The 24,774-nt window shown below is 43.1% G+C and overlaps 1 protein-coding gene across 1 annotated transcript in view; it reads left to right on the top strand.

The window, feature by feature from the left end:
* Positions 1–24,018, top strand: part of LOC128606253 (transcription initiation factor TFIID subunit 4) — a 97,126-nt gene extending 73,108 nt beyond the window's left edge. The window contains exon 15 of the mRNA XM_053622293.1: positions 23,854–24,018. Coding sequence (XP_053478268.1) covers positions 23,854–24,018 — 165 coding nt within the window. The remainder of the gene's footprint in view (positions 1–23,853) is intronic.
* The last annotated feature ends 756 nt before the right edge of the window (positions 24,019–24,774 follow it).

Genomic DNA, 24,774 nt, shown 5'->3' with positions numbered 1-24,774 from the left:
ATCAGGGAAGGAAGGAACGAGAGCGAGAGCGAGAGAGAGAGAGAGAGAGAGAGAGAGGGGGGAAAGTACAAGGAAAACCGATGCCCTTTCCTGCAGCTAAATTAACAGGAATCATGTGGAAAACAATTTGAGCAGGGAATGTAGGGAGGGAGGGAGGGAGGGAGCCATTAAAATGAGCCTGAGGCTATGGACAGCACCCAATACCACTAAAGCTTCTCTCGCCGTGGACATGGAGGCAGCCTTCCAGGCAAAGCGGGCTCTGTTCTATAGCTACAATTAAAATCAACCTCTCTGCCAAAAAAATAGAGAAAGCGAGAGAGCGAAGAACGGAGAGAGGGAGGGACGGAGGCAAAAACACGGAACATCAAAGACAGATTGAAATGTGTAGTCAGTAATAAGAGCGGTCCAGTCGCCCCGCGGTGCTCCGCGCTCCCCTCCTTAATGAGAAATTTTGACCTCTGGTTTGTAAGTTAAACTTGGTAATCTCGGTTAATGAAGTAAATCAATCCCAACTCGGAGTGCGCACTTTCTGCTCGGCCACTCCGTCTCTCCTCCTCCCGATTATCCCCTCCCTGCACGGGCCAGAGTAAATGACCAGCTTGGGCAGACAAACAGGAAGACTACAGGGTCTGCTGTGTGTGTGTGTGTGTGTGTGTGTGTGTGTGTGTGTGTGAGAGAGAGAGAGAGAGATGGTACGAGATGGTGCATGTCGCAGTGTTCGAGGTTGTGTGTGTATGTGTTGTGTTTTAGTGAAACGGTCTGTGCCGGTGTTGTCAAAATGTAGCCCTTTAAGCTCCGAGGAGCCTTTAGTGAGTCCCTTCGTCACTCCCATTACTACATACGGCGCCCTCCGTTAATATTGGCACCTTTGGTAAATATAAACAAAGAAGGCTGTGAAAAATCGTCTTTATTGTTTAACCTTCTGATCCAAAAAATTCACAGAAATACTCTGCTGTCATGAATATCAAACAGTTATCAAACACAACACAGGTTTATCCAAGAAAAATATCTTTGTTAAATATAGGTGTGCAATAATTATTGGCACCGCTACGAATTCATATGAGAAAGATATATATTTGAAGTATATTCACGTTGATATTTTACGTTTTTGTTTTTTTTTAGTACAGCTGGGTGGCTAGGAACAGGAAATTGTTCCATCATGACTTCCTGTTTCACAGGGGTATTAATATGAGGGAACACACATAGGCCAAATTCTCTTAGTCATTCATAACAATGGGTAAGACCGAGGAATATAGCTGTGATGTGCGGCAAAAGGTCGTTGAGCTTCACAAAATGGGAAGTGGCTATAAGAAAATAGCACAAGCGTTGAACATGCTATGAATGGAAATGTTATGAATCGACCTGGAATTGGACGTGTGTCTATATCGTCTCAACGCACTGTGAAGAGGACGGTTCGAGCGGCCAAAAAAATCTCCAAGGATCCCAGCTGGAGAACTGCAGAAGTTAGTTGTGTCTTGGGGTCAGAAAGTCTCCAAAACTACAATCTGAAGTCACCTACATCACCACAAGTTGTTTGGAAGAGTTTCAAGAAAAAAGCCTCTACTCTCATAGAAAAAAAAATTCAAGCGTCTTCAGATTGCCAGACACTACTGGAACTTCAAATGGGATCGGGTTCTATGGTCAGATGAAACCAAAATAGAGCTTTTTGGTAATAAACACCAGAGGTGGTTTTGGCACACACAGAGAGGTAGCCATATGGAAAAGTACCTCATGCTCACGGTTAAATACGGTGGTGACTCTTTAATGTTTTGGGGCTGTTTTTCTGCCAGAAGACCTGGACATTTTGTTAGGATACATGGCATCATGAACTCTATCAAATATCAACAGATATTAAATGAAAACCTGACTGCCTCTGCCAGAAGGCTTCAAATGGGCCGTGGTTGGATCTTCCAGCAGGACAATGATCCAAAACATACATCAAAATCAACACAAAAATGGTTTACTGACCACAAAATCAAGGCCCTGCCATGGCCATCCCAGTCCCCTGACCTGAACCCCATAGAAATCCTGTGGGGTGAACTGAAGAGGAGAGTCCACCAGCGTGGACCTCGAAATGTGAAGGATCTGGAGAGATTCTGTACGGAGGAACGCTCTCAGATCCCTCACCATGTATTCTCCAACCTCATCAGGCATTATAGGAGAAGACTCCGAGCTGTTATCTTGACACAAAGTATTGACTAAAAGCGTACCGAACTAGTGAAAAAATTAACCTCACCAATCAGATTGAATATAAAGTGTCTTAAATAATTACAATTATTTTGTATGACGTAAAAAAAAAAAAAAAAAAATTGAAAGTAGTGTCAGGGAAAACATTACTGCGAGTAAAGTAATTTTTTTTTAATGTAGAGTCATATGCTGATTCATATTTGAATGCATTTTAATGCAATGTTTCCTTGAAATAAAATCCACTTGAATACATTAGTTAAGGAATTCGACAGTCCGAGTGTGTATCGTGTGTTAGTGTGTAGCGTGAGGTTTGTGTTGGTGACTTGGGGCATTTTTTTTAAGTAACAATAAGAGCTGTGTGTCCTTGGTTTTGAGCGCTTAAGAAGGCGTGTGGGTCAATGTCACATTTGATCAGTGTTCTGCAGTTTAGGGTAAAAACTGACAGAAAACCACACACACACACACACACACACACACACACACACACATTAATATACGTGCTATTGTCAATGCATAGATTTAAAGCAACAGTATGGTGAAGAGTGAATTTTCTCAATTAAAAATCACACTTTAATTGAAACTGGATGGGAAAATAATACCCCCCCCACCCCCCCACCCCCACTCTCAAGATCACAGCTATCACTCATCGCTAAAAACAGCGGTGAACACTACTTTGTTTTATATCGTCACTGATATCGTTATCGCAATAAATACCCGAAAATATCGTGATATAGTTTGAAGTCCATATCGCCCCGTCCTTAGCACGATGCATTTCCGATCGTATCGTATGTTCATTCGTTCATCCTTAGTAACTGCCTGGTCGGGGTTAGCGCTTCATAACTGGTGAGGCCAGGTACGAAGTGAAGTGATGTAGCTGAGGTCAGAGCCTAGAATTCACCCCCCATCCCAAGACCCCCCCTCCTCACCCCACTCAAGTCTTTCCCCAAAACTTCCAGTTTAAGCCACGCCCACTCTAGGTTTAATATCCAATATGGATATTTAGAGCGTTAAACATATACCGGTACACTTTACTTGCCCGGTGTTCACATTTCGATGGACGAAATGAAAGATTTCGTCTTTTAACTGGCTGATACTCATGGATTTTGTAACGTAATGACGAGAGCCATGAACCAACAAGGAGCGAGCGGTCCGTTTTGATAGAGTAGGTTTACAGCTTGGTCATATTTTTCTGTTTAATTATCATGCACATTAATGAAATGTCTAGCTGGAGCTTAAATATAGAAGGCTGAAATGTCTAAAAGGGTGTGAGTATCAGCATCTCTCCCTCTCTCTCTCTCTCTCTCTCTCTCTCTCTCTCTCACTCTCGCTCGTTCAGCCCCCGAGGCAATGGTGTGGAAGGTTCTGGAAGCCGGCACGTCACACGGGAAATGGGCTCTTAGTGTTTTTAGTTTCCCCCGTGCTCATGTAGAGCACTTGGCCTGCGGCTCGGCCCGAACAATAGCTCTGTGTGTGTGTGTATGTGTGTGTGTGAGGCCTGGAGGGCGGCCATTTTATGGAGGTGTGTGTGTGTGTGTGTGCTGCTTTAATGAAGCCTAGCAGCAACGCCATTACACCAACAGCAGAACACACCGTTCTGTAATACACTCTGCTGTTGGATCGCTGCGAAAGAAAATTAAGCGTGTTCATTGTTTCATATAACATTTCTATGTGCGAGACTCTTGATTTCATGCTAAATATATGTACATAATCATACATTTGTACTAGGCTAATATTTTAGCGGCAGAGTTTAGATTAGACGCCTCGAATATTAGCATATTCATGCAGAACCGGGGATTTTTTTTTTTTTGTCTTATTACAGCCTGGGAAACTTTGCCCTGAAATAATGGTTAAATATACAGTTTTGACAACAAAGTCGAGCCTGAGGCACTTGGAAGATACCAATCTTAAAGAAATTAATTACCTCCCTTGTTAATCTTGATATAATTAAGTTTGTGAAGAACGAAACCCGCTGCAGTTTTCTTTTGCCGTGAAGTTGGCACTGCTGAGACGCCGCGGTAACCAGAGCCGGGTTTCTCCATCCCGCTGGCTCCGGCCCACGCATCCATCACGAGCAGGAAAACCGGGGGGGAAAAGGGAATGCTGGGATGCAGAGACGGGCTTCGGGGCTGCTGCGATACAGAATATTCTCGTACGCGTAATCAATATGTCAATATTCAGTATGACAAATGTCCTCGACGTGACAAGTTCTATTGAAACACAACGCACACGTTGCATTGGTTCTGGGACCGAAAGGCTGTAGGTTCAAATCTCAGGACCGCACCAGTGTAGTGACGTTTGGCACGATCCCCTTAAACTACCAGGAACCGTCAGCGGGTCTGTACTAGACGTGTGATCACACAGGTCCCAACAAAAAAAAAAATCTGTGCCAGGGTAATGTTTTTACGCTCATGCAAGTGGGAGCCAGCAGCCAGGGACCTGTCAAGAGAGACAGCACGTACGAGTAAGATTTACTGTACGAACATTTGGACAGAGTTTTCGGTGGCGAACGAGTCCGGTGATTAATAGACGGGATTGGTCAGAATTTTTTCAGGAGTGGGCGGGACAGCTGTCCTGTAGCAACTCTCATACAGTAACTACACATATTTCACTATAGTTGCGGAATAATTCATTTTGATGAAGTAAACCGCTTAATTGAGAGGCCACGCCTCTTATATCGGGACAGATAGGCACATAGGCCACGCCTCCTTTACACGCAGGAGTTATTTTACTCGGTACTTTACTCTGCGTACGTTCCTCTGGAGCTCCGCACCGACGTTGCGGTTGTTTACACGGAGCGTTGGAATGTGTTCAGTATAAATCGACCGGAGATTGAACGCGACGTCACGTCTGTCACAATTTCAGCTCGGGATTCAGCTTACACAGTTTCAGCAGGGAGCTTTTTGTTCTCTCTTTCCACCTCGTCGGCGTAATTCCGTGTGATGGGTTCGAGCAGCTCTGTATTGTGACATTACCGCAGCGCTGTTGGATTTCATGTTGCTATTTATTAAAGTTTGCCTCTTTTTGGGTTTTATTATTTTTGTCGGCCGCGTTCTGCTGCCGGAAAGGTTGATGCCTGTGGGCAAACCCGAGCGAAAACGCTGCAAATGATATTTCATTAGGACCTGGCAGGAACGGGCGGGTGTGTGTGTGTGTGTGGGGGGGGGGATGGGGGGGATTGGGAGGGGGGGTGTTGGGAGGGGGGAATTGGAGACATTGAAATGTATAGGGTAGGCAAAATAAAGATGGCGACAGAACTGCCAACATAAACACTACTGATCTGCTTTGCAATGCACTGATTTGATTTATTTTATTTTTTTTTCCGACACATGAAAAATGAGGCTCAAGTCGAGGGAAATTCACTGCCTGAAGTGCAATTTAGATCTTCTTTCCAGCACACAGGAAGAATTGAAACTGAGTAAAGTGTGTTTTGTAACCCATATGTATGAATGTACAGTAACCTAGGCTTACGTGATATCGATTTTTATTTTTTATTTTTTTCCTGCTCGTGATTTTCCATTTTAAAATACCACAATAACCCTAAAAAAAGAACATAAACATATGACTGGAGCATCGATTATTTGCCTTATTTATTTATTTATTTATATACAGTAAATTATTAAATACACTAAATACTCGGTTAATGTCACCGATGCTGTGTTAATGCTCAAGTTCATGCTACCTGATGCACTATATTACCAAAAGTATAGTGTTTGGGAAACACTGCGGTTCATATTAACGTCCCCGTTATGAAAATTGCATTTCGATTAAGGTCAACATGTTTTTTTTTTTTTTTTTTTTTTTTTTTTTTTTAAATTATCGCGTTTTAGATTAAACCGTTTCATTTCAAGGGACCCCGTCGATTATGCTTAATAATTAAAATCAAGAACATTGATACTAATGGATGGATAGTAATCTCCACCGATGTCACGTGATTAAAAAAAAACCCCCGATGGATGTCCATCACAGACCCTGATACCGTATCCATCGTACAGTACGCACCCCCCCCCCCCCCCCCCCTCCGGGCGACTCCGCTCTGAGAAGCACGGCGTTAAATAACGTCAGGTTCAGGAAACTTTCCTATAAAGCGCTTCCAGAGATAGTCGTGTTAAGAGTTAACAAAATATCGAACAAAATATATGGAGTCGCGACGATTTTTTAAAAAATTAAATAAATTAAAAATCTGGAATGTCCAGGTAGATTTCAATTTCCTTTGAGGATTTCAGGCAAATTGTCTCTGTTTAAATAACGAGCTGCTGAATAATAACGATCGGCTGCTGTGCGGCGAACGTTCTCCGCGAAAGTCCGTGTTCTCACAAACCTCCGTGATGATCATTATTATTATTTTTTTATTTTTTTTATTATTCCCACGAATTTCAGTTTCATTAAAGCGTGTAGCACAGCCTGAAACACTCGCAGTCCTGAGAGTGACTTTAATCTTTAAGGCTCTCGGTTCTTTGCTTGAGAAGGGGGATGATTATGAGGAAGAACACCTGTTTGCAGATGCGCTGGCTCCGGGTGGAGTCTAATCGAGTTTCTGTTGAAGGAGCAGGAAAAAAAAAAAAATTCTTCTTCTTCTTCAGAGAGTAAACTGAAATACACTCAGTTCATGGTAATATAACTGAAACATGCTGAAACGAGTTTTTAAACCAAACAATTCAGATGTAATAATTTCTCTACGTACACTTAACAATTCTGAAAGTCTGAATCCGTGACCAAAAACTTTCTAAAAAAAAAAAAAAAATGGATGCAAATTTCTCCATGGAGTGAATGCTGTTGAATAGTACGTTATTTCGATACGTTAAATGGTAAGGCGTGTACACTTCCAACACAGAGTGTTAATTAAATATCAGCTTCGTTAGTATTCGTTCATTCATAAGCCGGCACTGTTTAGGATTAATCCTAGTGAAGAATCACGTTTGTGAAATCATCCAATAAAATCATTTCACGTGCATCAATTTCGAATAGAAAGTAAACAGCGAAACGTACTCGCACGTTAAATAGAAAGTTTTCAATTGAAGCATCCTGACGATGACGCGTCCCAGTTCAAACGTTAACACCGGTACTTGTGTTATTACAGATATAGTTATTTGTGTGTATGTTTACGGCTCCAAGTCTTTGACTGTTTTCTACCTCGTGATAATCGTAAGAAACTAAATTCATTCATTCATACATACAGCACTTTTTTATTTCCATTAGTGATGTCATGAAGTAATGCAACACATAATACACCACGATAGACAATGGTTTCTAAGTATCACCGTTAGTGTCGGGTGCCAGTTCTTTTATTAATCCTCTTTTATCATTTTCTAAGACTTTACCTCGATTAAAATGGGATATTTACTGATTACTATTTGTACTAACTTTCATATTACTTCTAAACTGTTCTCCATAAACACCTACTTTCTTTTCACCTCGATCTTTCGATCGCACTGTAAAACCTGGATAAGTTCATTTCACTCGGAAAAATTCGAGGAAACGAATTACCTCAAAATTTTTTGAGTTGATCGGTCAATTTCTTTAAGCCGAATACACTTAACTATAACGGAAAATTTCATTTTAAACGACAAAGTTTGAGTTGAGTCTTTGTTATGTTTAAGTGTATTCGGCTTAAAGAAATTGACCGATCAACTTAAAAAAAAAATTCGAGGTAATTAGCTTCCTCGAATTTTTCCGAGTGAAATGAACTTATCCAGGATTTACAGTGCGATCGAAAGATCGAGGTGAAAAGAAAGTAGGTGTTTATGGAGAACAGTTTAGAAGTAATATGAAAGTTAATACAAATAGTAATCAGTAAATATCCCATTTTAATCGAGGTAAAGTCTTAGAAAATGATAAAAGAGGATTAATAAAAGAACTGGCACCTGACACTAACGGTGATACTTAGAAACCATTGTCTATCGTGGTGTATTATGTGTTGTATTACTTCATGACATCACTATCATCCCATCATACTTCCCCACGCTTGATTCTGTACGCTATTCAAACCCCAGCGAATAATCTTCGGAAATATTTCGGACCAGGACCTTTAATATTCCGCCCACAAACAAAACGATTATAAAGGCGATATTTCATCAGTACGTGCAGGGTTTTTTTTTTTTGTGTGTGTGTGTGTGTGTGTGTGTGTAATCCTGTTCCTGCAGTAGTCTGAAAGTCAGTGTGCAAGCCAGCGCTTTAATTAGGTCATACTCTCACTTTTGAACAAAGCTTAAAGGGACACTTGGCCCTAAACCGCTTAAGTTCGTCTGATTATGAATGAACTCAGCGTGGCGAGGTGGATAACTCATCTCTACTCGTGTCCATTCATTGCTTTTGTGTAACTGTGAGGTTTCTCACTGCTTGCCGTATACGTCCGTATGTACGTCTTGCTTATTTCTGACCCCTGTGGTGATCTTTCACGTGAAAGCAGTATCGGGAAGGGATTGGATTTCCACTCGCACGTCTGTCGCTTGATCATTAGTAGATCACGTGGCTTTAACTTGTTGACGTTAAATACGCTAGGAACTTAATAATTCACCTAAAACCCCTATAACCCGTGACACGTCCTATATTGCATTGTTCCACGTTTTTTTTTTTTAAACGTTTTGTTTTGGGAAGGTGCCGACAGATTAGAGCGAGCACTTCCTGGAGTGTCTTTATGCTGAAGAGAAGCTTTCCATTGTTTTCCCCAAACTGCGTCTGGGATATAGATTGTGCTTTGTTGTAGTACAGATTTTAGCAGCCACTCCCCTCCTCCCATTTTTATTTATTTGTGTGTGGAAAAAGCCAGCGAGGCTAAAATTAGCTGAAGAGAAGGGCTGAGAGTGAATAAACAGACGGGCCCATTAGCATGGATGGGTTATTGGCTTATTCGCCTCTTCTGAGGGCTGCCCATTAAAAGTGGTAATGTTCGCCCGCAGCCATGCCTCCAGGACCCGAAGGAGACCAGGGGAAGCGTATTTCACATGCATCAGACACCCGAATTAAATAGACCAATGTTCCCTAAAAAGACTGAAGTACATCTCTTTCTGATGTGCGTCTCAGGCAAAAAATTCATTGATCTTCGAATGTCCCTTGGCAATTATAAAATATTAAACCAAGTCACACTTTTTGGCTCAGCTTAATTTCTCTCGCTCTCTCTAACACACACACACACACACACACACACACACACACACACACACACACACGCACGCACTGTTCATTTCTTTCTTACTTTTGATTAATTTAAAAAAAAAAAAAAAAAAAGAAAGAAAGTTAGGAACACTTCCTAATGGCGGAAAGTGTTATGCAGTAGAGTGATGTTTGTACTGCATGATTCTTGCACCTCACGTTTATAATAAAACGTATAGAGGTCGTCAGGAGGAAATTCATTTGTTCTACAGTTTTGAGAAAGTGTGTAATCGTTGGTGATAACAAGCCTTCCTACATAGCCATATTACACCGTGGTGTAGTTAAGATGGCTTGAAATGTGATTAAAAATAAATACCGGTCTTTTTTCTGTGGTTCAAGGAAGTCCAACAGGAAATATCAGTTCCGTTTAGATTTCGTCATTATATGTCATCGACATCAGTATTTATGATGTAAACGTGTCTCTGTGCATGATGTGGAAAACACGAACAAACCAAAAAAAAAAAAAAAACCCCGCCATGTCCGACTTCACATTTTTAAAGAGCAAACCGCTGTATAGAATGTCTTTGTATGCTGTGGTAATTTCCCTTCACTGGAACTAAGAGGCTCAAATGTGTTCCATCCAGCATGACAACGCCGCTGTGCACAAAGCCAGCTCCATGAAGACATGATTTGCTAACGTTGGAGTGATCCTTGACCTTCTTGACCCTTGACCTCAAACACCTTTGGGGTGAATTGAAACGCAGACCTCCTCACCTAACATCAGTGTCTGACCTCACTAATGCTCTTGTGTCTGAATGAACACAAATCCCCACAGCCACGCTTCCAAATCCTAGCGGAAAGCCTTCCCAGAAGAGAGGGGATTATTATAACAGCAAAGAGGGAACAACTCTATATTCACACCCGTGATATTTGGAATGAGATGTTCAATACTCGGGTGTCCTCATACTAAAAACTGGCTTCTCTGTCATGCTACTGGGGGCATTTATTTATTTTGCTGGTATGATTTGGCCTTACGTCGTCCCCTGTAGTGAAACATAACTGTTTTCTCACATTTATCCTACGATGGAACATTTCTACCCTGATTGGATGGAGTTCCAGGATGACTCCGCCCACATCTACAGGCTCGCGAAATGATTTGCTGAGCATGAAAATGACCTTGGCAGTCACCAGATCTCAACGAGACAGCGCTCTTTACTTCCGTCATCGAAACACCGTCTGAGGTCATATCTTTGGGAAGAAGAGTTCGTTTCTCCAGTACACTTCCAGAGAATCTCTTAAGAATCTGCATACTAAGAGATCTGACAGCTCGTGAGGGTGTAGTACCTTACTGAGTCACTTTATATATAGTCTTTCTTCTTTCATAGCTAGCCGTGTCTGCGTTAGATGCCGTGTGGTAACTCAGCGCTGATCACATTCCTCCCTCCTCTTTCTTTTCCTCTGTGCCTTCTGAGACTCGCCAGGCCTCTGTAGCTAATTGACCAAATAATTAAATTTAACTCTGATCTCAATAAATATATACAGCCAGCTGTTTGACAGGCTACACAGTTCATTAGAGCATGTGCCGTGTTTGTCATTTGGCTAATTAAGATTTAGAATCGATCCCCGGCTGCCCGGTGAGGAGGTTAGCAAGCCGTGCACGAGGGACTCTCCTCTCTTTGTGCAGGAAACTTAAACACCCATTTCCTTAAGCTTCCGCGCCCAGCGTACCGCCCGCTGCGGGATTCATCGCACGAGCCTAATTAGAGCGGCTGCTTCAATCTCAAATCGGGAATCAGCGTGACCGGGAGGTCAGATTTGAATTCTACAGCAGTGTGAATGATAACGATAGCCAGGTATTTATTCAAATAGGGAAATTAAATGTAAGTGCCTAATGACTTTGTTGCAAAACATTTCTGCCCATACATAAAAAGTCTTCTACTACTGAAAGTATACACGGGTAACAAGTTAGTAACGTTAAGTTAGTTTTTCCCCCTTGTTGGTAGATGAAAGTAAAATTCTCAAACTAATTTATTTTGCCCTGGAAATGATCATGGATATCGATGCCTTACATTATCTCAGAATAATGTGTTTTAATCGTTATTCTCGCAGCAGACTGATCAAAATGAAGTACAGTGTAACGTTAGATTATAACTTTATATAATAATATGGATATATATATATATATATATATATATATATAGATAATATAACTCTCCTGTTTATTCGTCCCGAATCTGCGGAAAATCCGCGGTAGTTCTGACAAATTGCAAGCTCCTTCGGAATATCGCGGAGTTTGCTTGGCTTCGCGTTAAATTCTGGGATCGCAAAATCCTGGAGGGACTGTCTCGGAACGGACTTGTTCCACAACATTAAATCTATCCTTCGACCGTTAAAATGCACAACGTGTTGTTTGTTAATAAATGAAATATTAAAATCGTTGGCAAATTGCTGTAGTAACCCTATATAAAAATAAAGTTTATTATTATTATTATTATTATTATTATTAGCTAACACGTTTCAGCATAGTTAGTTATTTTTCTGGCCAAGCAAAACATCAATTGAGCTAGCTAATAAATTCATGATTGGTCCACACCTACCTAAATTTAAAACTCGGCAGTACGGATGTTAGCGTTTTTAAACGCTGTGATCTGTTCGTCTGAGTGGGTGTAAAACGTGCTGTCCGCATCGAGACCAACATTAGTGGCGCTGAGTTTAAAGCATTTAAAATAAGCGAGTGCGACTGCCGGATTCGTCCAGCACAGAGCAGCACCATTACAAAGCCTCATTATGCATCACTGCGACTGACGCTAATTACCAGCCCTGCTTTTCTACACATCCAAATCCGGCCATGTTACAAATGATGGCGGCGCTAACAGAAGCCCTGAGTTTCTCTGTCTGTCACGTCTCTGCGTGATGGAGCAGGGCATGTATTTTTTAAGGCGGTATGAATTATGTATCTGGCCGGGCTGTAATGAAGCGGCCTGACTGATGGCGCCGACGAAGCAGGAATCCGCGCTCTTCCTCATCACTCGTGCAACTCGTTACACACCACAACTGTTTATTGTCTGACTCGTCTGTAAAGCCCGCGTGTGTGGGCGTGTGTTTATGCTCCACATGCTCACACATACACATACTTGGACCATGTGGGATGGAATAAACAGATGTCACTTGTCTCACACACACACACACATGTCCTTACTTAGACGTTTGAGCATCAACAGTTTGTCATATTGCCTCTGATTTCCAGTGAGCAGCCGGATCACACTCCAAGAAGGCAAAAAAATAAACCGTTCAAGTGAATTTCAGTGAGACGTACAGCCGAACAGCGAGATTTCGGAACGTATAAATGTCACGTATGAGGTTCGATCATCGTGTGTTAATCAGTCCGTGCAGGATTTTTGCGATTTCGCGAACGTTTGCAATTTTTTTAAAAATTACCGCAGATTTTCCGCAGATTCGGGACGAGACGCGTCGTGTGATGTCATCACGACACGCGTTCAGCCAGAGCCCTCTTCGATTCACACGTACAGCTCGAAGGTCTCATTTGGAGATTGCTGAGGACGGTGCTGCTTGAAGTAACATGGAAATGGTTTTGGACTTCAATTCCACATGGACGTTCTCGCTGTGGTTGCCCGGACTACGGTTGCTGCGATGGCCTTGAGACTGCAATTACCACGTACAGTTTTACACTCGAGTCTCCTTTAGTGATCACTGGACTAGTTCAACAAAACAGACCTCATATTAAACCATAATGAACTTTCCTTTACTTTCACACTTTCCGTTGTGACCCAGATGAGGACAGGTTCCCTTCTGAGTCCGGTTCCTCTCAAGGTTTCTTCCTCATATCATCTTAGGGAGTTTTTCTTCACCACCGTCACCACCGGCCCGCTCAATAGGGATAAATTCACACATTTAAAATCCGTATCCTGTGTTTATATGTTTCTGTAAAGCTGCTTTGAGACAACGTCCGTCGTTAAAAGCGCCATACAAATAGAATTGAATTGAATTGACCACCAAACCTCACTGTGAAAGCCCGCGCGAAACAATTTCGTTCAACTGCGATTTTGCCGATTCAAGTAGCTTTCCGCAAAAAAAAAAAAAAGTTGCATTGCAAACATTTTAAAAAGCCAAAATCCTGTACGGACTGATTGATGTTAAAAAAGATTCGAGCTCATAAATCGATCTCCGTGTCTACTCGTCAAATCTTAAGCCCTACTTGGACCGGATTAGTTTTACACGGGGAATATTTCTGGCGATATTTCAAACAAGCTCAGAAATTAATTTCATGCGGGATTTCGTTATTTGACGGGTGGCACGGTGGCACAGCGGGTAGCGTTGCTTCCTCACAGCTCCAGGGTTTCGATCTTGAGCTCGGGTTACTGTCTGTGTGGCATTTCGCATGTTCTCCTCATGTCAGTGTAGGGTTCTTCTAGGTTCTCCGGCTTCCTCCCATTATGCTCGTTTAGTCACAAAATGATCGTGCTTTTAATGCCGTGTGTGTGTGGGTGTGTGTGTGTGTGTGTGCTTTTTTCCGGAGGCCTCGGTGTATGAGGTGTTGCTGTAGGTGTATTTGTGCTGCGCCGCTTCCAGCTTTGCACCTCAGGTGGAGAAACAGTCTCTCACTCCGTTATCTAAACTCTTGTAAATCTACAGCATCATCTGTCGTGATAATTACACTAAGTAAATATGTAGATAAGGTTTAATTTAGCCTAAAGCCCATGCAGGTATAGAAGGAAGCGATGCCTGTGGGCTCTTTGCACGAGGCAACTGCCGGCTGATTTTATTCGAGCGACACCGAGCAACCCTAGTATGAGTTTTTATGCTTGAGCGGAACCCAGCAGCACTTTCCGACACGCATTCTCGGTCTGAACGTCACCCTTGTAAGCGCCGGATCGGCGTATCCCGCCTTCCGCAGCTTGGCATCGGAACGTGGACGGAAAAAGCGAAACGTTTTCGGGAAACGACGAGCGACCCGTGCTTGCCAAATCCATCAGAAAGACTTACTCACACAGCATTCCTGTTATTTTCCTGGGATATTAAATAAAATCTCATCGGTCCTCAGAAGACGGCGGGACTCCAGAGTCTCGGTAGGCACACGAGGAGCTCACAAAGACGGGAACGACAGATCTTGGCGCTGCGGAAAAATAACCGAGAGAGCGGCAGAGATCAATACAGTTTGTGTGTGTGTGTATAGTTTTATTCATGGAGCGTGAGAGAGTTCGACTTCCCTGTAAAGCGTTTTTAGGGCAGATTTGACAGCTCCGGGTTCGAGACTTTTCACGATCAGATGGGAGTTCGCTCTTTATACTCCAAAAAAGACCCCATTACTCGTTCAAAGCTCAAAGCGAATGAGGTCGAGGCTGTAATTCGGTTGAACTTTTCGTTTTATTTCCGCCCTCCCCACTCGCTTTCATGATTATCTGATTACAGAAGGTTGCATTTTGTGAGGATTTTAGGATTCAGCTCTACAGAGACACGGGGAGAAATCCCGGTCGGTCAGCGTAAGCCTTGGGACCCCAGCGAGTGTATCCCCGGTTGTTAGTGCCGACTCCACCTTGCAAGTCAGAGAGGATTAAAATTTAACACAGCTCAGGAAGCGACTTAGCGAACGGCCTAAAAATCAACAAGCCCTCATTAGCCGAGTCTTCTGAGGAGCTGCGTTCCTACTCCATCCTTGACGTTTACTTCTTAACTGGGTTCGCTTTACATATGAAACTCACTGAATTTTTAATACACGCCAAAAAGAAAAGTTCCACAGACGCCGTGTTTAGCGCGTAGCCTGAGATATCCAGTACGGTATCCAGTCAGGGGCTTCAATGTTGAGCTTCTGTGCCAAGGAGTGAATCTCAGAGAGCTGTTGTTTTTTTTTTGTTTTTTTTCCCACCAAAGCACGTGTTTGTTAGCAACAAGCTAGCCAGCTAACATTAGGCACCCTGAGTTTATGATGTACTTACCTTCTCAAAACAGTAAGAGTTACGAATGTAACCAACTAACGTGTCTCTGTTGACGATGTCAGCGGCGTCCATGATGACATGATGTCACCGGAGGTTCGGGGAGAACTTCCAGACTTTCTGTGTTTTTGTTTGTTTGTTTGTTTGTTTGTTTGTTTGTTTTTCCCTCGTTGGAGGTCCTGAGAAGTCCTGAGTTATGAGCTTTTGTTGAAAGTCCTGCCCATTAGTAAAAAAAGAGCCGGTCACTTTGTAGGTCTAGAACTTTTTACACTGACACACACAGAGATATAGGGCACTTGTTAGTTATGTTGAACCATGATACAATCTTTTATTCGTTCCATCTTTTTAGAACCGAAGACGACATGTTATTTATAAAAGTTCTGTCAGATTTCCGCGCGTTTCCAGAAATCCATGTTTGAAAGGTCTTCTTGTCATTCCTTTTCTGCTTTAAGAATCTCTCGTCATTCGAGTAGACAGGAGTCCGATCTTATATCATTGGATATACTGATCGGGAGTATTGCCAAGATGGCCGCCGAGTGCCAGACTACAGTCGCATCAGTCTTACGGTATATATTTGAGATCGGTATCGAGAGGACGACAGTCTGTGATTGGACACGGGACAGGACAGAGTACCTGGATCATATTTTCCTGTTTATTTTCAGCGCAGCTGTCCGGTGTGTCTCAGTTGCGAGTAGTTAAGCCACAGACGTCTCTGTTTAGACAGTATGTTCGAGACGTTAGTGCAGCGCCGGATGTGGGTCGTGAACATGGACGTGTCTTTTTCTCCACATGTTGTATTTCCCAGGCAGTAATCCGCTACGGAGTACAAGACGCACCACCTAAATCCTGAGACAATCTTCATACGTGCGGTTTCATTAAGATAGTGGGTTTATTTATCTGACATAATGATTACTCTGCGTCTAAAACAGACACGGACCGTGCTGGCACAGCTACAGTGGGATTTTCCGTGTAATTAGTGCCAATAACTACCATAAATGCTGGAGTAGCACGCCCTACCGTAAGAACACTAATAAATATTGCAATCAGGCTAATGGGAAAATGATAACGTCCTCTGATTTGCATTATAAGTTGCAGCAGATGCTAAAGGGCAAAAAAACATGTTTATCGTCCGGAAAATACAGCATGTGCATTTGAAGATGCACAATTAACTGTAATTACGCCTCGGCGGCTTTTGTTTCTTTGTCTCCCAGCTGAAACTCTTTCTGAGAGAAACAAAAGGAGAGTGGAAATAAAGAGAGAGAGAATGAGAGACGTTGTAGATTTTTGCTTTCAATTATAAAGGTTTTGAAGCACTTTTGTTCCAGAGGAAGCTTCCAGACATTTAAAAAAAAAAAAAACAAGCAGTATCACCAGGTGACCCTTCTTTCTGGATTTTTTTTTTTTTTTTTTTTTGGTGTGTGCATGTTTTTTATATATCTTGGTAGGGACATTATAGGAATATCTCAGTTTTGACCTTGTCGGGACAGTTGACAGGACCCCACAAGTTTTTATTAAAGCTATGTAGGGCTTTTATTTAAATAAATAAATAAATAAATAAAAAGGTTTCCAAAAATGAAGGTTTAAGGTTAGTGTTAGGTTTAGGTGTAGCATAGCATTAATTAGCTGCATTAATAATTATGTCAATGGAAGGTCCTTACAAGGATAGTAAGACAGACGTGTGTGTGTGTGTGTGTGTGTTTGTGTGGATTCGTGTTTGTGTGAACTTTCCCCCAGAACAATGCTTCAGGCACGGCTTTCATCTCAGCAGTAACCTGTGGACTGCGTGACTCAAGGCGATGCAATTGCAGCTTTGTCAGTAACACTACTAATTAGAAAATTCCTGACCTCGAGCGAAATGTTTAATTATGTGTTGTGTCAACGAGTTTGCAGAGTTAATCCAGCCTGGATACACACTCCAGTGCATGCGAGACAAAAAAACAAAACAAAAAAAACAACAAAAAACAAACAAAAAAAAAAAACACTAAGACTAACCTTGTGCTCGTAGCCGGTCGAGACGGCGACGGAGACCGAGACGACTGACGCTACAACTCCGGGGCTCAGAAGGAGAACGGGGCGGAAAGCGGTGTCTGTTTGAGGCTAAACAATGTGACAGACTAAGGTGGAGAGAGAGAGAGAGAGAGAGAGAGAGAGAGAGAACGAGCTCAGAGGCGGTGATTCTCAGGCGCGAAAGGCAGGAAAGGGTTAAAGAGAAATTGAGCGGGGCTGCTGGGGGGCAGCGGCACTGCAGAACATGGCAGTGTTCGTGCGAAGGCAAGTCATTTCCCGAAACACTGCAGACACAGCGCCCGAGGCACTGCGAAACCTTTGGAGACCAAAATGGCTTGCAGGAGTTAGAAGTAATAAGGTGTTTTTTTTTTTTTTTTTTTTACCCCCCCTTCGCCTTCTTTCTCCTTGACTGAGATTGTGCGCCGTTGCTATGCATCGCCATGGAGCTCTCTCTCTCTCTCTCTCTCTCTCTCTCTCGCTCTCGCACGCTGTTTTCTGTTTTATGTGCGGGTATTAAGGCGTGCAGCGAGCGGCCGTTTTGGAGATTTGTTGCTCTTTATCGTGGGAGTGAATTGAGGTTGTTTGTTTTGAATGTAATTCCTCCATTTATCACAGCGCTCAGAATAAGTGCGACTTACTTCCATCCTTACTTCTTTGTCTTTCCAGTTCCCAACATTCCCCCCTATACGACCCCCCCAAACCCGGGCTCTGTAAATGAAACCGGTCCGTCATACCCACGGCGGCGTTTCTGTAGCTCGGCTCCTCCTTCGTGTGGAACGTACACCGTGTAGCGAGCTTTAAACGTCTCTCTGATTTACATTCACGAAGCGCTCACTTCTCTCCCCCACGCACACTTTATAAAACGTCCCCTGACAGCCTGTAAACTAAGATATTAACACACACGCGCACAGGTTACTCGACCCGCCGTGGCCTCCTCGCTGACCCGTAGCTCAGCGCACAAAGCCTCGCCTTTCTGTTCTCCGCTCCCGTGTTTGTGCTTCTTGGCTTCAAAGAGAGCTCTGGCCTGTAATCCTCTCCGCGTACAGCTGCAAATTATTATTCTAATTCTTTATACGTTTATTGGAGCCGAATAAACTCCACATCAAATACATCACTCGGGCGATGTCTCGAAAGGCCCCCGGGCCAATCAGCCGACATCTGTTAACTCTTTCCAAAATGTCCTCATCGGCCTTTTCTCCAGGCAGAGAGAGAGAGAGGGAGAGAGAGAGAGAGAGAAAGAGAGAGGGAGGGAAAAGAGCAGGCCTCTGGTCTTAATTAATGGCAGGAGTTATTATGGAGGTGGATTTTGGAGAGAGGGGGTCCGGTCCCATGATGCCGTCAGGGTTTGGAGGAGAGTGAGGCAGCACGGAGGTGACCGTGTGCTTCGGCTTTACGTCCTCCCACCGCCTCAGGCTGAAAAAAACTCAGCCCTCTCCACCTCAAAACAGATTCTTATTTAGCCCTGAGTCGAGGTAGCAGGATCAGCGTTCTCATTTTTACTGCTACATCGCAGTAGCTGACTGATTCAGCCGTCTCCGGTGTAGCACTCGCAGCACAGTGACGTGATCCACTTCCTTTTCTCATACTTTCATGGCTCCTAGTCACTTTTAACAGCCGTCTTTAAAAATCAAGTATCACACCGAGACTTCTCGAAGCACCCGTGCAGAAAATTCGCACTCCCTAAACGGTCTGCCTTCATGTCAGCGACAGTTTAATGGTGACGTGTCGAATCGTCCGCGTTCCCTTCACTGCCGTTCAGCCTGTTCGAAAGGATTACCTTTTTCCTCAAGACGTGAATCCAGTGCGCATCACGTGCATACGGGGCGTCCCAGAAGTCTCCGTACGTCAGCGGACGTCAGCGGACGTCAGCGGACGTTCGCTTCTGGGTCGGTCCGCAACACTTGCGGGTCTTTCTGAATTTGTTAAAGCGCACCTATTATGGTTTTGAAACGTGCCTAATTTTGTTTTAACGGTCTCGTACAATAGATTTACACGCATCCGAGGACAAAAAAACACTTTAACGTGCTCATAATTTAAACTGCAGCGTTACCTTTTTCCCCAAGTGTCAAAAAAGACTCGTTCAATGATCCGTTCTAAACGATTCACTCTAAACTCCTCCTTTCAGAGAGCATACTCTGCTCAGATTGGTCAGATGTCCCTGTCTGCTGTCAGCGTGTTTCAAAAAGGAAACGCCCACTACCGTAACGAGTTTCAGCTCCGTCTATCAGCGAGCAGCCGATGAAGACCAGAGGCGGGGTTTATTGTTATAAACCTACGTAGGTTAGTACAGGAAGTAAAGTCTGGAATCACTAACGACTCGATTCAGCTGTTCAGAATCGATTCCTTCTTTTGGGAGTCGATAACTCCGTTTGTCGTGCGCTTTGATTTTTGAAACTTTGCAGACGTTTTACATTCATTAAACTTTAAATTATATATATAATATAAACTTTAAATTATATATATATATATATAAAATATAAACTAAGTAGGATACATTTCCCCCTGTGTGTGAAGACTTTTGCGGTAGCGATGCAAATGTAAACACACATGTAGAAGTGTATCACAGTTAACAGAGATAATATATTCTGTGTTTTTTTTTCTTTCTTTCTTCTGTTCCTCTGGCCAGCGCTCACATAAATCTTCATTCCCTTACTCTGCTCTGTTCTTTGTCTCTCTTTATGTTTTCCTGTCTTGTGCACAGGGACGTTGTCATGCCGGAACAGGTTTCGTTCCCGAGAAGGGAAACTGTATTCGGCATTCTATACAGCTGAGTGCTTAGTATTTTATGGCGACAGTTTTATTGGGGAAGAACCACATATGGGTGTGATGGTCAGGTGTCCACATACTTTTGGCCTGATTGCATAGTATCTGTCTATCTTTCTGTCCTCATTACTGGCAGGAGGGACTCTTATACGTAGCATGAACACGATCCAGACGTACTACACCGCGTGGATTCTGGCAGCTCTTCCGCGCCAGTCCCGGTGCATTATGGGATAGCGGAGTTTCCTTTGGCGTTTTGCTTGTCGCCTAATGTGTAGTAGGGTAGTGGGGATATTCGGACGCATTCCTCTGCTTTGTAAAGAAAAGAATGTGGCTTTCGACGTGTAGCTGAAGTCTCTGTCCTTTTCCTGGTTATAACCTCTGACTACTTCCTGTCCTGGAATCTGACCAATCAGGAACCTGTTTCTGATGTAAGAGTTAGATTTAGTTTCTCTCTCTCTCTCTCTCTCTGTCTCTCTGTTTATGGCGTGTTTGTGTGGTTAGTCCTGACAGGGGGTCTCCCTCCACCATACCCCCTACCGTCACTTCAGCCATTATTTACCCATAATGCTCAGTGCCGGGGGTTTCCCCCAGTGAGAGCTGAATACCCACACAGGTCTGCGAGCGCTGCGCTTCACTAATGTGTTATTAGCCTGCGTGTGTGAACACATTATGACCAGATTAGTATTCATCCACACTCACACACCCCACACACATCACCTCTCACCATGCTCCTGATGGCCAGCCGTGTGTGTGTGTGTATGTGTACATGTGTGTGTATGTGTGTGTGTGTGTGTGTGTACACGTGTGTGTGTGTGTACATGTGTGTGCGTTTGCCGCCAGCAGGTTGTCAGCAGCGGGTGTGTAGGTGAGAATGTTGGCAACAGCATCCTCACACCATTGTGGCCGTCATGCAGTTGTCTGCAGTGTGTGTGTGTGTGTGTGTGTGTGTGTGTGTGTGTGTCATTCCTCCCCATATGTTTTTTTTTCCATCTATCCATTTTTTCTTTCTTCCTTTTTTCTTTTTCTGTCTCTCTCCTCCCTCAGTCCTGAACTCCAGAAATCCCCAAGCTATCAGAAACATTTCCACTCTCGATCCATCCTTTCCCTCTCTCTTTCTTGCCCTCTTTCTTTCTTTCTTTTTCTTTCCCTCTTTCTTTCCCTCTCTCTTTCTTTCTTTTTCTTTCCCTCTTTCTTTCCCTCTCTCTTTCTTGCCCTCTTTCTTTCTTTCTTTTTCTTTCCCTCTTTCTTTCCCTCTCTCTTTCTTGCCCTCTTTCTTTCTTTCTTTTTCTTTCCCTCTTTCTTTCCCTCTCTCTTTCTTGCCCTCTTTCTTTCTTTCTTTTTCTTTCCCTCTTTCTTTCCCTCTCTCTTTCTTGCCCTCTTTCTTTCTTTCTTTTTCTTTCCCTCTTTCTTTCCCTCTCTCTTTCTTGCCCTCTTTCTTTCTTTCTTGCCCTCTTTCTTTCTTTCTTTTTCTTTCCCTCTTTCTTTCTTTCTCTCTTTCTTTCCCTCTTTCTTTCTTTCTTTTTCTTTCCCTCTTTCTTTCTCTCTCTCTTTCTTTCCCTCTTTCTTTCTTTCTTTTTCTTTCCCTCTTTCTTTCTCTCTTTCTTTCCCTCTTTCTTTCTTTCTTTTTTTCCCTCTTTCTTCCTCTTTCTTTCTTTCCTTCTTTCCTTCTCTCTTTCTTTCCCTTTCTTTCCTTCTTTCTTTCTTTCCTTCTTTCTTTCTTTCCCTCTTTCTTTCTTTCTTTCTTTCCTTCTTTCGCTCTTTCTTTCTCTCTCTCTTTCCCTCTTTCTTTCCTTTTTTCTTTCCCTCTTTCTTTCTTTCCTTCTTTCCCTCTCTGTTTCTCTCTCCCTTTCTTTCTTTTTCCCTCTTCTTTCCCTCTTTCTTTCTTTCTTTCTTTCCCTCTTTCTCTCTCTCTCTCTTTCTTTCTTTCTTTCTTTCCATCTTTCTTCCCTCTTTCTTTCTTTTTGTCATTTCTTTTTCTTTGTCTTTCTTTCTTTCTTCCATTCCTTCTTTTCTTTCTTTCTTTCTTTCCTTCTTTCTTTCTTTCCTTCTCTCTCTCTTTCCCTCTTTCTTTCTCTCTCTCTTTCCCTCTTTCTTTTTTTCTTTCTCTCTCTCTTTCCCTCTTTCTTTTTTTCTTTCTCTCTCTCTTTCCCTCTTTCTTTTTTTCTTTCTTTCTTTCTTTCCCTCTTTCTTCCCTCTTTCTTTCTTTTCATGTCATTTCCTTCATTATTTCTTATTTCCTTCCTTCCTTTCTTGGCCCTGTGTTTTGTGATATGTGTTGTGGTGTGTGTGTGTGTGTGTGTGTGTGTGTGTGTGTGTGTGTGTGTGTGTGACACTGTGCCTGGTTAGGCAATCAAAATATAGGCAGAAAGGTCAGAGAGAGAGAGACTCACACACACACACACACACACACACACACACGTATTCATGGTCCCTACCACATCTTGCAAGCTCATGCTGAGAGAAGAGAAGAAAGCATGTGAAATTCAATGTGCTCTGAAACAAAGCGTGATGCGCTACGCATGGCTGCTCGCTAATGCCGCTAATTCCAGGTTTAAAGAGCAGCCTGATGCGAACAACCAGACTCTGTAAAGTCCAAACAGAGAGAAAACACAGAACAGAGAGAGAACAGAGAGAGAAAACAGAGAAAAGAGAGAGAGATAGAAAAGAAGATCCACACGGCTAGAAGCAGCATCTGTCATTTTATCTGTGATGGAGCTCGCAGGCATGATGTCATATGACATATCCATCCTACAACACACACACACACACACACAGTTCTCTCCAGGTGGACGGATGCGTTTGATTGGCTGAGCTGATGATTGGCAGTAATTGCCATGGCAGCAGGCAGACCAGCCTTTCACACGGGGTCATCACTGATTGGCCTGATGAGGCAGCTGCAGGTGTCCTGATTCCGCCCTGAGGCCATCCTGAGCTCTGCCTGTCACACACTCACTCAGCCTTGACACACACTCCACCTGTGTGAAGCTGAGCTCACACACACACACACACACACACACACACACTTTATGAGAACACGAAGGCGGTTGTTATTAGGTCGGTATAAAAGGCCTCGTATGCATTTCAGACCAAAGCCACGGCATGAACTCTGACCAGAGCCAGATGTTTGCAATCACAGCCCTCGCTGCCTCCATGATCCGTGTTTATGGAGCATAATCCCTCTAATTGTGAGCGAATGGATGGAGGTGGATCAGACATGGCTTCATCATTCATGCCAAACATCGTGGCTTGTGTTTTTGGGCTCTTTCTGCTTCTCCTCTCTTTCATCTGAGGAAATTTGATGAAGTCTGATTTTAAATGGTTCAAGTCTAAAATAACTTTTAAGTTGTAGATTTTTTTGTAATTGTTGACTCCTGTGACTTTCTTTCCCACTAAAACGGAGCAGCTCCGAAACTCAAAAACTTTTTCTCGGTATTGGAAATATTATTATTTTTTAAAAATCCATTCTTTATGACTTTCACTGGCTTCTAGTTACACCTCACGCAGTACACACTGCTATTTAGCTCCTCACTTCCTCACCCCAGCGCTGGACTCCTTTTTGTCCTCCTTTTTGGGTGGAGTAAAAGGTCTGTGTGCATGTCTCTCTCTCTCTCTCTCTCTCTCTCTCTCTCTCTCTCTGACCTCAACTTCCTGACATGCTGGGGTATGCGAAGAAAACAATTTCACTGTGCTGTAATGTATATGTGACAATAAAGACTCATTGTATTATGGATTATTATTATTATTATTATTATTATTATTATTTCTCCCCTATCGAGTGTGAATGCGTTGATGTTCTTACCCATGACTCTTATCTGTCACAGTCGGTTCTCACTCTGGTCCTCGGTTCTCTCTGTAGGTGTCGGGGAGCTCCGTGGGTTCTCCAGCCTCATCGTTGTCGTCCTCGCGCCAGTTCCATCGGCAGCGAATCACGCGCGTGAACCTCAGGGACTTCATATTCTACCTGGAGCAGGAGCGAGAGACGAGCCGATCGCTCCTGCTCTACCGTGCTCTGCTGAAGTAGCTAACGTCCACCGTGCTAACACTATCCGAACACTAACTAAACTCAAGCAACATGGAATCGGTAGCCAACACGCAGCGACCTCCAGCTTCCTCCTGCAACGTGCCTTCAGCCAGGTTTCAGCTCTCCTGCTCTCTGTGTCCGTCTTCACATCAGCACTGGTTTATTTATTGGTTTCAAATATGACACGGTGAACATTTTCACGCTTTCCTTTTCATATTTTCCGCTCCGTGACAGGAAACGAGTACGACCTTAGATAGAAAGGCTGATTACGGATGAGCTCAGTTTGATTTTTTTTTTATTATTGTTTTTAAAAACACGTGTCTATAAATCCAAGCCTTGAAGTGACTCCATTACGTTCAGACACTTCAGAATAACAAAAAGCCCAACACAGCGTTTATTTATGAACCCCTTCAGACCCAAAGGGTTTTACACGCACAGAATCGACATCACTGTCGAAAAGAATTGTTCTCCATCTATAAATATTACTGCGATGTCATAACGTATGGTTCACCGTCTTCGCAACAAGCCAAATAGTTCCACGATGTTGTGTAATATTTCCGTAATGCGACATTCACGTGTCGGCATTAACGATGCCATTCCGTACTTGTTATTACGGAATTGACGTAAACTGTGACGTCGAGCAGCTGATTGGCAGCGTGAAGCCCTGTAAATGTTGCCATGGTGATAGGGTTGTGTTTCAAAGCACTTAGCTAGCATGTTGATGACTGAGCTACGACAAAGCTACAAATCTCGTCA

Source organism: Ictalurus furcatus, chromosome 4 (genome assembly GCF_023375685.1).
Source record: "Ictalurus furcatus strain D&B chromosome 4, Billie_1.0, whole genome shotgun sequence".
NCBI classification, from domain to species: Eukaryota; Metazoa; Chordata; class Actinopteri; order Siluriformes; family Ictaluridae; genus Ictalurus; species Ictalurus furcatus.
The sequence above is the reverse complement of the archived record's forward strand: the minus strand, read 5'-3'. Positions and strand labels throughout refer to the sequence as shown.